The following is a 17779-nucleotide window of genomic DNA, read 5'->3' as shown; positions in this document are numbered from 1 at the left end:
ATGTATATTCTTTATGTATATATAGAAAAGATATATTGAATTTGGATTGTTTTTTTTTGGGGGGGGGTTAAGGAACACCCAACTATGCTCAGGAAGGCTATATAGAATGCCGAGGCTTGAACTCAGGTTGTTTGAGTGCAAGGCAAATGCCCCCTACCCATTGTGTTATCACTCTGGCCCCTGAATTTTATGTTCTCTTCCCTTGAGCAGCTTGGAATTCCAAGGCAAAGTAACCCACTGAATCCTTTCTTATGCAGTAAGTGGTAGCAGAAATTCCCTTTAAATAAGTCTCTAGGATTCTTTGGGACTGAAAAAGGACATACACCTATTTCACTGAAGCAATGTAGTCCACTTTGGCTGGCTGTATTAGTAGGAAAGAATGAGAAAAGGGAAGAACTAACACTCAGGCTCTCTTTCATCCCTAGGAGCCATAAAGCTGGCTCCCTTTGCCCCAAAAGGAGAAAATCAAGTGAATGTGTTCCTCATTTAGAAGCATTTCAACACCATTCTTCTTAATGTATCCAAAAAAAAAGTGAAAGACAATAACATTTCTGAGCTTTTCTCAGTAATTGCTAGGGGCTGCCAACTTTTATTTAAAGGCAGTCAGTTAATTTGCCCCAGCCAGAAACATGGGGTTTGGATACCCACTTGCCAATAGGCTTTGTGACTGGGAGAATAGCAGCACCTGGAACACCAGCTTCTTCACAAAGAAGCAGTTAGCTCAGCTCTCCTTTCCCCTCAGACACCCCAAATTCGGAATAGAGCTGTTTGAAAATACTGATTGATTTTAGGGCATGATACCTCCAATGGATTAATGTATATCTCTTGAGTCATTTGACAGCTGACAGACTCTTCCCCAAGGACCAGAAACCAGGTTCTTTACTTCTCTCAAAATTTACCAGGATTGCAAGATAAACCAGAGTTGAAAGTCAGTAAGGGGCAGAATAAAGATACACTGGGGTTAGAAATAATAAGGTACATATGTGTGTGCAATGTCAATGTCAGATAACAGTAGAGCTCTTGGGACAAGAGACATGGTACAGTTGGGAGGGAGCTTGCCTTTGGGAGGGAGCTTGCCTTGCACACAGCAAACCTAGGCTCAATCCCTGGTACCCCATCTGGTCCCTCAAGCAACCCCAAGAGTGACACCACTGTACTATCTCTCCAGTCCCCACCCCACCCCCGTGATTTAATAAATAGGAATGTCACTGCATAGTCCCAGCAGCTTTGGAAGATGACGTGTAACTCTAAAACTGTGCAGCAGGGAATGGTGTGTAAGGCCCTTCGATTTACAAATTCATGTCAATGAGGACCCACAATAGCTGTATTTCAACCTTAGATTCAAACCACCACTTGATCTGAATGTACCATACCCTGTCTGAGTCACCCTATCACTGAGCAGCCCCACCAACTGCTGGTCCTTGGGGTGGTGAAGAAGAGCATGACACTCAGGAGGGGGGATAAGGGGCCTCAGAAACTGAGGGTAGGTATCTCCCAAAGGCAAGCATCTGGGAGGGATTCCTCAAGTCCTGAGTGTCCCAGTGGCAGTGAACAAGACTGACCTGCACTTTTCTTCCCTGTTCAGTTCTCCTACTCTCCTCCCACCTGGAGTCCCAGAGCAGCCAGTCCTAGAGACAACTGGCACATGGAACTCATTGAATGGCTGGGAAGCTGGGCCTGGCAGTGTAGCCCAGGCCCTGCCTCTGGCTCACAGGATTCAACCATGATGGAGCATATGATGGGAAACACAGGATGCAGATCTGAAGGTCTTCAGGGAGCAGTGGGGGGGGGGGGGTGCCAGGCTCGGAGAGCAGCAGGCTGAGGGTGTGAGGGGAGCCCAGCTGGGTCAGTGTGGCTGTTCTGTTCTCCAAATGGGATGACTGTCCCTGCCACTCAGGGCCCAGGGCAGACAGCCAGCAACCTCTTTCCATTTTTTCTTTTTAAAAATTACTTTATTTGGACCCTGAGAGATAGCATAGTGGCGTTTGTCTTGCAAGCAGCCGATCCAGGACCTAAGGTGGTTGGTTCGAATCCCGGTGTCCCATAGGGTCCCCCGTGCCTGCCAGGAGTTATTTTTGAGCAGACAGCCAGGAGTAACTCCTGAGCACCGCCGGGTGTGGCCCAAAAACCAAAAAAAAAATTATTTAATTGTTTACATTGTTTACAAGGCTGTTGTGTTTACAAGGTTGTTCATAATATAGGGTCCCCCAACACAATAACAAAGCAGTTCATGATTGAGTTTCAGTCATATAGTGAACAACAACCTTCACCAGTGCATATTTCCTGCCACCAAAGTGCCCAGTTTCCCACAGCTGACAAGGGGAGATGATTTCAAGCAAGACCTACATCAGACCTAGCACAGGGGATTCTGGTTCATGGTATCAGCAACTGCTCATCGTTGTTGTCATGAACACAGGATTCTGTCAGTTGGAGTCAGGCCCAACTCCCAAACGTCTGTCGAGACCCCTAAAAATTGTCATCTAGGGGTTAATAGCACAGAGGGCAAGACATTTGCCTTGCACATGAGACTGGCTTGAGTTTAATCCCTGGCATCCCATATCATCCTTTGAGCCTAAGGAGTGATTTCTGAGTGCAGAGCCAGGAGTAACACCTGAGCACCACTGGATGTGGCCCCAAATCAAAACATAAACTGCCACACAGATGCCCTCATATGACACAATCTCATTTGTGATGAAGGTTCCGCTGCTCATGAAAATGAAGTGAGGACTGAGTCAGGGAGCTGAGATCCCTTGTGAGAAAGGGAAAGATGAAAGATGCAAGCCAGAGAGATAGTGCAGGGAGGGGCTCAGATGCTTCCTTTCATACCACCAACCCCAGAAATGGCTCCTAAAGCACCTCTGAGTGTGGCCCAAACACTCCAAACTCAACAGACAAAGAGCTGAAGAATATAAACAAATGAAGGAGCTGTTGATTACCAAAAGAATAACACCAGAAAGAAGAAAACCATATTTGTACTTCCAAGAGGCAGGGGGGAGGTTCAAAGAGCTGGAGTTTGGGGTGCAGAGGGTCCAGTTGAGAGCACCAGGCCAGAGTTACCTGGAGGTCCCCGAGCACTGCCCCCCAAAATTACGCAGATTAAAACATACAAAAAAGACCTCTCCCCTTTGTGAACACAGCTGGATGATATGTTAAACTCTTTACAGTTTATAAATTTGAGGATGTCTCTCTGTTGGAGTTGACTTGGGCAAGAGGGCTACAGGCAGAGCTTGGCGGCAGAGCACATGCTCTGCATATGTGACACACTGGTTCCAGCCCTGGCACCGCATGAAAATAAATTAAAGCCTGTGCAGTTATTGCAAGCTGAGAGACAAAAAACAAGGTTAGAAGTCAGACTGGCTTCCCAAACCTGTGTTCTCCCTTGCACATGAATCTCACTTGCTTATCTCTCTTCCACTTTGCTTCTACCACCCTGGAGAGGCCCGTTTCTCTCTTGAGTATGCATACATGGACTTCTTCCCTACCCTTTTGATCTCAGCTAAATAAAAAAGGAGAGGGAGGAAGGAAGAAAGGAAGGGAGGGAGGAAGAAAGGAAGGAAGGGAGGAAGGAAGGAAGGAAGGAAGGAAGGAAGGAAGGAAGGAAGGAAGGAAGGAAGGAAGGAAGGGAGGGAGGGAGGGAGGGAGGGAAGGAGGGAGGGGGAGGGAAGGAGGAAAGAAGGGAGAGAGGAAGAGAGGAAGGAAGGAAGAAGGAAAGAAGGGAGAGAGGGAGAGAGGAAGGAAGGAAGGAGGGAAGGAAGGAAGGAAGGGAGGGAGGAAGGAAGGGAGGGAGGGAGGGAAGGAGGGAGGGAGGGAGGTGGAGGCAAGAAGGAAGGAAGGAAGGAAGAAAGAAAGAAAGAAAGAAAGAAAGAAAGAAAGAAAGAAAGAAAGAAAGAAAGAAAGAAAGAAAGAAAGAAAGAAAGAAAGAAAGAAAGAAAGAAAGAAAGAAAGAAAGAAGAAAGAAAGAAAGAAAGAAAGAAAGAAAGGAAAGAAAGGAAAGAAAGAAAGAAAGAAAGAAAGAAAGAAAGAAAGAAAGAAAGAAAGAAAGAAAGAAAGAAAGAAAGAAAGAAAGAAAGAAAGAAAGAAAGAAAGAAAGAAAGAAAGGAAGGAAGGAAGGAAGGAAGGAAGGAAGGAAGGAAGGAAAGAAAGAAAGAAAGAAAGGAAGAAGGAAGGAAGGAAGGAAGAAAGAAAGAAAGAAAGAAAGAAAGAAAGAAAGAAAGAAAGAAAGAAAGAAAGAAAGAAAGAAAGAAAGAAAGAAAGGAAGGAAGGAAGGAAGGAAGGAAGGAAGGAAGGAAGAAAGAAAGAAAGAAAGAAAGAAAGAAAGAAAAAGAAAGAAAGAAAGAAAGAAAGAAAGAAAGAAAGAAAGAAAGAAAGAAAGAAAGAAAGAAAGAAAGAAAGAAAGAAAGAAAGAAAGAAAGAAAGAAAGAAAGAAAGAAAGAAAGAAAGAAAGAAAAAGAAAGAAAGAAAGAAAGAAAGAAAGAAAGAAAGAAAGAAAGAAAGAAAGAAAGAAAGAAAGAAAGAAAGAAAGAAAGAAAGAAAGAAAGAAAGAAAGAAAGAAAGAAAGAAAGAAAGAAAGAAAGAAAGAGAGAGAAAGAAAAGGAGGGGGGGGGAAGCTGTGAGCTTGAGACTTCTGATTCCAAGAGTATGGAAGTGGTGGAAAATGGAGTCAACACTTCTCCCAATTGTTGATTATGGCCCAACAGAACTTTTAAATTATCCAGGCACCATGCAGTGTCCAGAGAGGAGAGGAGAGGAAGGAGAACAGAATATGGCTTCTTTTTCTGCAGGTCACAGTCCACACTCTTTCTTCCTTCCTTATGAGGACAAGGCAACAAAGATTGACGGATACTCCAGATAAATCCAGCGGTCACAACCACAGTGCGGGTTGCCTGCAAAGCACCCAGGGTTAAACCTGGATCGCTGCATATAGCTTATTCCTGTACTTTAGGACACGGGGCTTGAGGAAACACTTCAGGAGTGGACAGGAAACATGGCGAATAGAAAGAAGTGTCAGCATGGGGCTGAATGATGCACAGTGAGGATGGTGTGTTTGCCTTGCACATGGCCAACCAGGTTCAATCTACAGCTTCCCTCCCCACCTTGCACAAGAAGTATAAGCAAAGCACTTAGCTCTCTCGAACCTTTTCTCCAGTCCCTGGCCTTCTCCTTTAGACCATCCATTACTCCAGTACTGCTCCCAAGGTCCCTACTTAGGGTCACCCAACTCCCCTGCATCTTATCTCTACTCTCATTCAGTGCATGTACTGATTTCTTCTTACATGACAAGAGACTTCCTACTGCACTTGGAGCCCATCAGAGCACCCTTCCCAGAGCCCCCAGCAGGGCTCTAGCCTCAGGAATGTGGAGGGGTGCTGGAGGGCGGACACCCACACAATGAGAAGCAAGAGATGTAAATTCACTGAGGCTGCAGAGAATGGGCTCTCTATCACTAGCATGGAAGAAGAAAGCCGAATCGAAAGGGACCCAAAAAATCCTCGAACATCCCCACAGAATACATCAGTATTCTGCCTCCAAAGAGAGTTGACTCCTGTAAGGACTATTCCAGCATTTGGGGAGGGGGGGGTGGTTATGGATGTTTCAGTGGATGACCAGATGAGATGTGGGGGTGGGGTGGTTGTTTAAAGCTCAGGGTTTACAAAACCAGCATGAGGTGCTGCAGGTGGGAGGCAGAAAGATAGAGTGCAATGAGGGAAAGGCAGTTTTCCTCCCTGTCTTCAGAATGTTTGGGGTCAGGGTAGGGAGCTATATGGACTGGCCTCTCTCTGAGCTCCATTCATTTTTAAGTCCCAGGGTCTATTAGTTGCAGCTGACCTCTGTAGCAAATGGGGAACCATGAAAGGGTGTTGAGCTGGGGAAGGACAGAATCCAGGTGACCCACCCCCAAAGCTCATGTCTTCGACTTCTGGCCACCACTTTGGGGTCTTCAGATACAGAATCACATGGTGGTGCCATCTATGTCCCGGCATGAAAGAGCCTGTCCTGCTCTGCGATTGTTACCTCAAGTACTGCTGTCTACTTAAAGAGAATAAATGGCAACATAAGACAGAAGTGGGGAGTAAGCAGAGAGAGAGAGATGAATGATGCAAGGAATTTAACCACCAGACTTATGAGAAATCTCTCAGCTTCTAACTGAAGGAGACTGAATTTCCAACTCCATCCTCTTCAAGAAAAGTGGACATAGAAATAGGGCTTTTGCCTTACATGTGGCCAATCTGGGAGGGACCAGTTTAATTCCTGGCTCCCATAAGGCCCCCGATTTCTGAGTGCAAAGCTAGGAGTGACCCCTGAGCGCCACTGGGTGTGGCCCAACCACCAATCAATTAATCAATAAAGTTTAAAAAAATAAAGAAAAATGGAACCTCACACTCAATGCCCAACTTTATGTTCTCCTTTCCAGGGTGTCTCCTGTTCCAAGTGTTCTGCAAGAAATCTTCCTGAAGGTGATGAAAGCTAACTTTGTAGGACCAGTCATCCATGTGCGAAAAATATTTTCACAGAAAAAGCAAGTGCATGAAAATATTCTTACCACAATAAATTGCTGGTTCCACATTTCTTTGAAAAGAGGAGGGAAAGGAACAACAACAAAAAAAGAAAACACACCCCCAAACCTGTGAATAATTAGTGGCGTGCTAAAACCGCCAGCCCAGCACCACTGAAACACACCAGCTGCCAAATTATTTAGCTGAACAGTATTTAAATTAAAAACTAATGACTAGGTTAATTTAATACATGTTCATCTCTGCTCCAACTCTGTCTCTACTAATTGAGCGCCAAAGCTGTGCTTTAAACATGCATCCTGGACCCTGAATGAAAACCAGCTGACCGCAACAAGGCACTTACTCATAACAACTTTCTTTTATCTAAATTTTATTGTCATTTTAGATGTTTAACCATGAGCTATTTACTGAACATATTCGCTAACTGGATGGTGGGAACGCTGGGCCATGTGAAATCCACAGAAAGCATCCAGAGTCAATAAAATGTGTTGCATTGTGTCATGTAAGTGTTGTTCTTCCATCTGAGTCATGAGGCCCCCTCAAGCCCCTCAAAGGCCCACTAACACCTCCAAAAATTAGTCTCTGGGGCCACTGAGATAGGACAGGGTGAAGGTGCTTGCTCTGCACCTGGCTGACCCTGGTTTAAATCCCAGAACTTCATATCATTTTCCAGGAATCAAACAGGAGTGACCTTGAGCACAGAGTCAAGAGTAACTCCTGAGTACCACCAGTAGGTGTGAGCCTCAAACAAAACAAATCAGTGTGCCCAGGTAAACTCAAGCAGAGATAAGATAACCCTAAAGCACCCTTCCCCTTTATCCACTCATTTCCCAAATCCAGGCTTTTTTTCTATCTCTCATGTGTCCCCACTTTTCTTCTCTCCCTCTATTTCTCTCTTTCCCCTTCCCCACAAATCCTGTTAACATATAACTCCTTCATAAAGCTATAAGAAATTATAATTGTTTACAGATTAAAAGGGGGGGAAGTATAGAGAATCAGTTCATAAAGAAAAAAAAAGGAGGATAAAAAGGGGGTTGCTGTAAAATTCCAAAGGCACATAGCTAAGCTCTGTCTGGCAAACATATGCCATACCTAGCCTGCACGAGGGTAGACAACAGGCCACCCCTTCAGCTTCTGCAAACCATAAATGTCACAAACATTCCAAGCCACCCACCAAGGACCAACCTAAATCTGTATGTGGGCTCATCAGTTCAACCCCCCAACAGTCACTGAGCATAAAACACACCAAACAAGACCAAAAGGAGGTGGGGAGAAATGTTTTCACACTATAGTACAAAAGAAAATTTAATAAGCAAACACTTGTTCATAAAGAGTTGACAGGAACAAACTCTCTCATACACGCGCACACACACACACACACACACACACACACACACACACACACACACACACATGCACAAAACCTCCCAGACACCAAATGAAAACAATATCTGAATGTGAGCCTGGCACAAGAACAAAGGGAGCAAAGTTATGAAAGCACGGTTTTGGAATGGGCCATAATCATTTGTAATAGCAGCAACTGTCCTGGATTCCCCTCATCAGAAAAGAATAGAGAGGCCGCCGCCAGCCCTCCATGTCTGCAGCATTCAGTGAGGCCCCCCTGGGTGGGAGGGCAAAATGAAAAAAAAATGGAGGAATGAAGAGGTCTGAATCCTAAGCCCATTGCAGACATAGTCCAGTTAGGTGACCAAGGCCATGATGTCACTATAGACGTGGACAAAGCCCAGGAGTGGAGGGTCTAAGGATCTTTCATGATCAGGCAGGTTCTGTATCTTTCTATGCTCTCGGGATCAGATTGTTGAGGGGCATAAGGGGCTCAGACATGACAAAGAGAGGAGATTGGTATGAACATTTATCTGTAGGATGAATAGACATCAAAAGAGAATCCCCCTCAGTGTACTTTCTGAAAGGCACAAGACATTCTCCTGGCCCAAGGAAACCTGCCACATGGTTCCTGAACCAAATAAGAAAGAAGGGATCAGGGGCCTGAGAGATAGTAGGGATATCCCTACTTGCCTTGCCTGATGCCAATCTGGGTTCAATCCCCAGCATCCTATATGGTTTACCAACCACTGCCTGGAGATATCTCTGAATGCAGGCATGTCCCCAAAACAAAATGGACCAATAAAACAAAACAACAGAAAAGGAGTGGGTCCAAACAGCTCCCACAAAATACTTCATGAAGGATTCTTTCCTGTCTGTACATGAATTCCTCTCATCACAGTACTTCAAATCTACTCTTTCTTAGTGAGAAAAAAAAATCCATTTCCTCCTAAACATTGCCTGGTACTACCTTCAGTTTCACAGCATCTCTTCCTCTTCTCTATCAGATCTTCCAACACTTGGAGTCGTCATTCCAAGTCAGATTCAACCCCTGCGCTGCATGACCCTTCCTCCTCTGATATAATTTATAATGTTCAAGGGCTAAGTAAGTTTCTCTGGATCTACTTGGCAGAACAACTCATTTTGGGGGGAATGGTGGGGACACAACTAGCAGTGTGCAGAGGGGCTATTCCTGGCTTTCTCTGATCTCTGAAAATGCTCTGGATATTATATGTCATACTAGAGTGTCAAACTAAAGTCATGGCTGCCTCTGACACATGAAAAACAAGTGCCCTACCTCCTGTACTATCTCTCTGATTCAGGAGGGCAACTCTGTGGTCTGATAAGTCAACCTGATACCCCCTAAAAACATTTATTGATGTTTTTTTACTCAATTATCTACTGATTTTACATTTTCCTATATTCCACATTCTTTTGTATTTTGTTTGTTTGTTTGTTTTTGTTTTTGGGCCACACCCAGCGTTGCTCAGGGGTTACTCCTGGCTGTCTGCTCAGAAATAGCTCCTGGCAGGCACGGGGGACCATATGGGACACCGAGATTCAAACCAACCACCTTTGGTCCTGGATCGGCTGCTTGCAAGGCAAACGCCACTGTACTATCTCTCCAGGCCCTCTTCTGTATTCTTAATTCTCTTCTATGACATCACCTTAAAATACATCGACTTGGAGCCAGGGGGATAGTATAGCAGGCAAGGTACTTACCTTGCACATGGTCAACTTCAGTTCCATCACTGGCTCCTCATACGATTACCTGAGTACCACTAGGAGCGATCCCTGATCACAGAGTGAGGAATAAGTCCTGAACACAGCCTGGTGTAGTCCAAATCCCTGGCCCACAATACATAAGCTTGGTTTTAGCCATTTTTTTTTGGACCACCCTAAACAAAAGAGCTCATTCTACTGTCCAAATGACCAGTGCAAGTCTTTTCTTACTAGGTTTATACACTGTGGAATAAAAGGGTAAACTGGAAGCCATATAGACCATGATGGACGATGTCACTTCCCAGCTTAGTGGCCTTAAATTGGAAAACACTGGCTCACTTTCAAGATTCTGGCCAAATCTCTGACAAAACACTGTCTTTAACATCAAGTCCAAGAGCAGTTTGTGTGGTGCTGAAGATAAACTATCCAACAACCAGACAACAGGGTGACAGTCCTCACACTTTACAATAGAAGACACCATGGTCAAGTGAGGGAAAGGGAAAAGGAAGGAATCTTAATCTTACACCAGAGTCTTGCAAGAGCATTGCATGGTCTTCCCAGGAGAAAAATGGTAGAATGAAGTCATGTGGGGGAGGTTATGTGTGACTAAGTTTTAGCGTAAACATGCTGTGGTGGAACTCACTTCTATTGCTTTCCTGTTGGTAAGCATGGCAGGGCACAGGGAAATTACACACCATGTTGGTGAAAACAGGCTAGATTGGGGGTGGGAAGAGAAGCAGAAGGCAAGGTAATGGGGGAGGGGTGCAAAAATTGTCCAGCTAGAGAAAAGGCTAGAAAGGTGAGGTAGAGGCCCAACAGTAAAGGATCTGGAACTCCACACTTAGGAATGTGATCTCCAGGCTCTGGGCTATTAAGGGTCAGCCCCGACTAGCTATGGTGAGTGAGCTTGTTCAAATGTTGGAAAACTAATTTCATAGCTAATGATAAGTAAGGGTTTTTAAGGAAGTGGCCTATGTGGAGTGAATGTGGGGTTGATTGTTTTTGGTGAGGGCTAACAGGGAAGGTAAAAGCTTTTGGAGTAAAAGTGACTGAAATCAGGGGCAAGATGACTGAAACTAGGGACAAGGTGACATGCAGCTCTTCAGGCTCAGAGACCAGGAGATTTGGGGGAGTTTGTCTGTCTGGGAAATGTGAAGAAGTCTGGTGGGGCTGGCAAAGAATTATTAAGAGGAAGAGGAGGAGGGAACTAAAGATTACCAGATGCCTGGCAAGAGCCAGACTCTATAAGATCCTGAATGCTGTTTGGATTGAAAAGAGAAGCCAGTAGGCAGGATTTGGAGCAGGAAGTAACATGACATAACTTTTTATTACTCTTGCCATCAGCATGATTATTACTTCATGAAATCATAGAGCTAAATTTATGTTTTCTTAAAATACCATTTTTTATGATTAACCAAAAGATAGATTTGTCTGGCATTATTACTCTTAGTAAACCCCCAGCATGGCTTCTCACTCTCAGATGTGTGAGTAACCAAGCCTTGGCTAATTTATTTGAGAAATTGCCAGAGTTTCTTGTGATGTGACAACCCAACGTTCCTCAGCTACCTGATCCCCAGACTCTGGACACACATTTCTCCTTTTCTCTTCTGGTGGCATCAAATCTGAGTAACTGAAAGGGGCTGATGGTGTGTGTGTATCAAGACAGAAAGATATGGAGTGATGGGAAGAGGGGACGCTGGTCCAGTGGGTCAAAGGATGCAGGAAGGAGTCATAGCCCAGGGATAAAGTGTGGCAGGATGAAGACAGGACCACACAGAGCAGTTCCAGAAAACCAACCTCTGTCATTCCGCTGAACCTGAGGGAAAACAAGCAGGCTGCAGTTATTCTGGCTGGGGGTAGGAATGTGGCAGTTTTCCTACATTTTGGAGTTCATTTTCTGTACTCTTATTCTCTATCTTCTATAATGACTTTTGAAATGAAAAAAGAAATAAAGAAAGAAAGAAAGAAAGAAAGAAAGAAAGAAAGAAAGAAAGAAAGAAAGAAAGAAAGAAAGAAAGAAAGAAAGAAAGAAAGAGAGAAAGAAAAAGAAAGAAAGAAAGAAAGAAGGAAGGAAAGAAGGAAGGAAGGAAGGAAGGAAGGAAAGAAGGAAGGAAGGAAGGAAGGAAGGAAAGAAGGAAGGAAGGAAAAAAGGAAGGAAAGAAAAATAGGGAGGGAGGAAGGAAAAGAAAAGAAAAGAAAAGAAAAAAGAAAAGAAAAGAAATGGAAGGAAAAGAAGAGGACAAGAGAGAAGACAAGAATATTAGGCAGGGATACTTGTTTTCTTGAAGCAAGATGAAGTCTCAAAGGGATTCATTCCCTCAAGTTATTTGGCCTACTGCCCCCTTTTTGAAAAAGAAAAATAATTCACTCCGTGCCTCCTAAATTTCCAAGAGGAAAAGAAATTATTTTCCTTCTTTAAGGGAACAAACAGAAAGAAATCCCCCCCAACTGCACCCCAGTGGGTACTGCCCACTTTGGCAAGCACTAATCTACAGGATCACCCACAGTGAGCAACAAATAAGATAAAAATCTTGGAACATCGAAATCAAACCCAATACAGCTATTTTCCATGAAAACTTTACCCAAAATGTACTTTTTTCTTAGGAGGGGGAAAGACTGGAGAATGCAGAGGCTTCAAGAAACAATCTGGGTTTTTGAGTAGAGTACAAAAGGCCAAGCATCTCTAAAGAGTAAGACCAGCAAGGCCCCCTACAGAATCCTACCAAGCCACCTATTTGGGGAAGGATCTTGTGCCTTCCCCATTCTCATACGCATCCCAGACATGAGATGCGCCAATCAGGGCAAGAGCAACAGATTCCTTTGGAAAACAGAAAATATCAGGAAACAAGCACATGTGCGTATATACCAATACAGTAGAGATACAAGGATCTCCAACACATTTTCCTCAAAAGACATGTTTTACGTTTGCACTGGAAAAGATTCCACATTTATGATCTACTTCCTTAACACCTATTCCACATATTCTCCTTCTAAGACTTTTCATGAGGAAAAGTTTCCTGTTTTCATAACAGCCATGGAAACCTTTCGCTATCAAATTTTCCTTTATCTGACATCTCTGGTTAACTCTGTCTCCATACAGGACAAATGCTTTTTGCTCCCCACACCCACCCTGATCCTTCACTGCTACTCATAATCACAAAAATTGAAAATCTATTCTTTGACACACACATACATCTTCTACCTTCTTGCTGTGAAAGTTTAGTTGCTTTACGCACAAGCTACTTTCATATCTGTCCAAGTGGATGACAATAATGGCCCAGAGGCATAAAATTTAGCTCTAAATCTTTTTTTCATTTCCCATCCTTATCATGTTTTTTTTTTTCAAAGCCTGACATGGTGCCAGATACAACTGGATCCAATTGGATACAAAGCATCAAAAGAATGTGTTTGATGGTTAGAAAAATCAGTTTTCTTCAAGTAGGGTCTTAACCATGATTCAAGTACAAATTGTTAATACATGTACACAGATTTTTTTTTATCTAAAGAGTTCTAATGATTATATTCAATTCACCCTGATGAGTTTATCGCACAAGATAATTCAGTGATTACAATATGTTGCTTTGGAAATATATTCAAGAAAACAGAATATACTCACAGGCAGACTTAAGAATTCATTAAAGTAATCCACAAGGAAACCATCTGTTGCCAAAGAATCTTCCTGTAAAAGAAAATTTAAAAATACAACGTTTATGCTTAGACTAAACTATGTGTTATTAGAGGCCAATAATATTCTCTCGTTCTGACACTAATAGATTATGAGGTCGATTTTCACATCATTTTCAGTTGGTCAACTGGGAATACTCACTATAAACAGAGCTCATGGCTACAACCTCTGGCCAGGAAAAAAAAAAAAAGACAATGGAGTAAAACTAACTCTTAGGAGACTGAGCTTCTGTGCTCAGCCATAAAATAGCACATGAAAAATCCTAACAGAGACATCACAGGACCCAACCCATGCTCTGCAGGGTAACTTTTCCATGTATGTCCTCATAAAAGAAGAAAATCCAAGCCAAAAGGGTCAGAACCTGTGTCCAGGGGTAAAATGAAACCCAGAATGTAAGTTTCTTTAAACGGCCCAATGGGGAAAAAATGATAAGTGGAGAAATATTGCTCTACTGGGGACACCACCCTGCACCCCACCAGCTTGCAAGTTTGGGGATCTGCATCCTGATCACCTTCTTCATAAAGAAATTTGACTGAGCCTGCATTGTAGACAGAGAAGCTGGATACGCTTACTCCCTTGACAAACTCATCCACCATAAGAGTCACTTTTTAAATTGGCAAACTAGGAGATCATGGCCAAGAAACAATTCTCTCTTCCAAATGAAACACCTTTTATTAGTAATTGTTTCCATTGTGTCAAAGGCATATACCATGGCATGCGCTGGTATATATGGTCCATGCATTTATTTTGTTATCCATAATTATGTTTCAATTTTACAAATCTAATGTGAAAGTTGACAATATGACACAATGCTATTATTTCCATATGGCTGAATATTTTCTTCCCCTACTGGCCAATTTTTTAGAAAAAAAATTGCGCTAAGAGTATTGAAGTATAAGGAAGATATAAAATTATATTAACACATAGTTTGGAAAATCAATTTTCAGGGTAATTTCTTGAAATCACTGTAATATTGTCATACAGTTATTAGCAATCAGCCATAACACTTTAATTCAGAAACTTGTTTAAAAATCTGAACTATTTGAAAATCATGAGTAAAGCATTTAGTGCTTCTAAGTCCTGAATTGATGAAAACAGCCAATGTAAATGGAGGGTTTCATAAGTGTACTCAAGTTCATTTAATTATCTAATTAAGCAGAGCACATTTGGTGATAGTCTGTGAAGAGACTCTCATTAATCACACACACACACACACACACACACACACACATTGCCTTTTAAAATTAACTTTCTGTTTTTCAGTTTAGGGTGTTTTTCCCCCTACTTTGTAGTCATAGCCAGTCATGCTCAGGGCTCACTCTTGGTAGGGCTCAGGGAACCATATGGGGTATGGGGCTGTGAACTCATGCTGGCTATATGCAAGACAAGTGACCTACCAACTATACTATCATTCCAGTCCCAAAAGTGAGGTTTTGGTTTGTTTTTGTTTATGGTTTTTGGTTTTTGGGTCACACTGGCAGCGCTCAGGTGTTACTTCTGGCTCTACACTCAGAAATTGCTCCTGGCAGGCTCGGGGGACCATATGGGATGCCGGGATTCAAACCACTGTCCTTCTGCATGCAAGGCAAACACCCTACCTCCATGCTATCTCTCCAGCCCCCGAGGTTTTGTTTTTCAAGAGCTCACACACAGCTGTGCTCAAAGACCCATTACTGGTAGCACCCAAGAGACCATATTTGGTGCCAGGGATCAAGTTGGCCATAGGCAAGGCCTTACCCACTGCGCTATCTCTCGGCCATCTGCTTTGCTCTTCTTCAATTCTATCTCAATTTCTACCATGTGGAGTTTTGTGGAATCTGAGGGCAGGAAGATGGGTCTGCAACAGAAGACAGGCTGCAATATCACTTTAGAGGCAAAACACATTTCCTGATCACTGAGGAGTTGACAAAGCTTTTAATTAAACATTCTCTAAGAAAAGTTTAAATACATGGGGCACTTGAGAAATAGTACAGTGGGTACGGCAATTGCCAGAGATAGCAGCCCAAAAGAAGTTTAAAGGCCTTGTTCTTCTCTTCATTACTTAGTTAAGTCTTCATAACCTAGTCCCACACTTAAATGAGTAAGAAGTCAGGGTGTGGCTTAGTGGTAGAGCACACACCTCACCTGTGAGAGGCTCTGGCTTCAATCCTAGGCACCCCACACACTCCCCCAAAAAGAGTTGTTCTATTTGGATTGTACAGCTTCCAAAGAACCAAAAATACTGCTGATGGCTAATAGTATACAATCCTGGGTAAAAATGAATCATAATCAATTCCTCCATGACATCATTTCAGGAGTCTGACTGCAAGTTCTCTAAGCCAAACTCTGCCAAGAGATGGCAGGAAAGAGAGAAGTATTTTTTTTTTCAGAACTGCACATACTCTGGAAACCAACTTTTTTATGTAGCACAAGTGTGCCCTCTGTGAAATAAGCTCAGCTTTTCCATTTGCAGTCCCAAAATCTCCAAGTTTTTTTAAGTTAAGCAAAATAACACACATGTACCTGCTAATTGTGTTTTATATATATATATGTATATATATATGTGTGTATATATATGTATATATATGTGTGTATATATATGTATATATATGTTCGGCCCAATTTATTTACATATAGGCCCAATATTCATATGTAGACATATGTAGACAAAGTTATTTTGTTGCAACCTCATCATCAGATCAACCACTAACTCTTCACAGTTATGTTTTTGTTTTTTGGACCACACCAGGTGGTACTCAGAGTTACTCCTGGCTCTGTGCTCAGTAATCACTCCTGGCAGATTTGGGGTACCATATGCCCATATCAATTTGGCCACATACAAGGCAAACACCCTTCCTGCCATACTATTGTTCTGGACCCACTTCACAAGTCTTTAAGAAGCAAGTCAAGACAACCTTCAAAATAAGGAAAATAAGGGGCCAAAGTGGAAGCACAGTGATAGGGCATTTGCCTTGCAAGTGGCTGACCCAGGACGAATGCAGGTTCGATCTCCCAACATCTTATATGGCCCCCCAAGCCAGGATTGATTTCTGAGTGCAGAGCCAGGAGTATCCCCTGAGTGCCACCAGGTGTGACCCCCACAAATAAATAAGAAGAATAAGATAAATACAGACACAAGCCAAAGAAGAAAAGATGTGCCCTAAGAAAGTTACACCATGAACTTTGACAATCCTAAAGGTATTATCTGATCATAAGAAGAAAAGCATCAAAAGTGGGAAGAGAAAAAGCATTTGAATTCCATTCTATATCTATACTTCAGTCTCTTGATTTAGAAACACAACACAACAACAACAACACACACACACACAAACACACATGAAAGAGAATTGCATAGAGTGATGTATGGATCGAGCAAGACAGGAAAGCAAAACATAGTAAAAGTTGTCAGTTAGGTAATGGCAGAAGTAGAAAAATAATCCAAGTTTCCAACTTCCCCTCAAACCATTCAGACATGAAACCAAAGCCATTCATTGAATTTCTCCTGCAGAGTCCTCAAGTGGTGCACTGGAGGTCAACAGTCAGAGCAGAGGGTAAAGTCTCTTTCCAAAATAATTCATATTAGAATGAAACTCTCGTCACTTTTTCCCTGAAGCTCACTGAGTTCTTTGTTTCTCCTCCTTAAGCAAGTCCATCACTGGTCTTACACATCTCACCAGCTTGGGGAGGTGGGGTGCAATGGCAGACAATGAGGTACAGTTAGTATTCAACAGATCCAGTGGAAAAACCATCTGTAGACCTCTTCAAACCCCCAAATAGGCTCAGAGAGGGAGAGATGGAAAATTTCAACATGCTCAAGATAGTGAACCCAGGTTTTGGGGTAACCCTGTCCTGCGGGAGGCTCCTTAGATGAAACTTGCTCCCATGGAAATGCTGATTCCTGAGCCACTGTTCCCAAGATACTGCCCATGAATGACACTGAGATCAGGCTTCTGATGTTGAGTTCACTGAGCTGCTGAGTGTAGCATGGTGCCAAGAAGCTGCTGTGGGACCTTCTGTCTGAGGTTTCCAAGATGATAGTAGAAAGAACACTCCTTAAACATATATGCACCCAATGAGGGACCAGCAAAGGTAATTAATACAATTGTTGACAAATCTAAAAAAGAATATTAATAGAAACACAATAATTGTGGGAGACCTCAATACTGCCCTGTCACCCCTTGATAGGTCAACCAGACTGAAAGTCAACAAAACTATACTAGCTCTGAAAAGACAAATGGAAGAAAGTGGACTAGTAGACATATATAGGACATTTCATCCCCAGAAACCTGGTACACATTCTTCTCCAATGTGCATGGGTCATTCTCCAGGATGGACCACATGCTGACCCATAAAACATATCTCCATAAAAGCAAAAGGATAGAAATCCTGCAGACTACCTTGGCTGATCACAAGGCACTGAAATTAGATGTGAACTACAAAGGAATACAGAAGAAAGACTTTAACACCTGGAGATTAAACAACTTACTACTGAACAACCTTTGGGTCATAGATTAAATCAAAAAGGAAATCAAAACAT

General features: G+C 42.8%; 1 protein-coding gene across 1 annotated transcript in view; it reads right to left on the bottom strand.

Annotated features, from left to right (window-relative positions):
- RGS22 (regulator of G protein signaling 22) overlaps positions 1-16895 on the bottom strand; it is a 147388-nt gene extending 130493 nt beyond the window's left edge. Inside the window, 3 exon segments of the mRNA XM_049772955.1 lie at positions 13195-13257; positions 15001-15100; positions 16861-16895. Of these exon segments, the coding sequence (XP_049628912.1) occupies positions 13195-13257; positions 15001-15100; positions 16861-16895 (198 nt within the window).
- Between the last annotated feature and the right edge of the window lie 884 nt (positions 16896-17779).

The sequence above is a fragment of the Suncus etruscus genome, chromosome 5 (assembly GCF_024139225.1).
Source record: "Suncus etruscus isolate mSunEtr1 chromosome 5, mSunEtr1.pri.cur, whole genome shotgun sequence".
NCBI classification, from domain to species: Eukaryota; Metazoa; Chordata; class Mammalia; order Eulipotyphla; family Soricidae; genus Suncus; species Suncus etruscus.
Note: the sequence above shows the minus strand (reverse complement) of the source record. Positions and strands in the feature narration are given on the sequence as shown.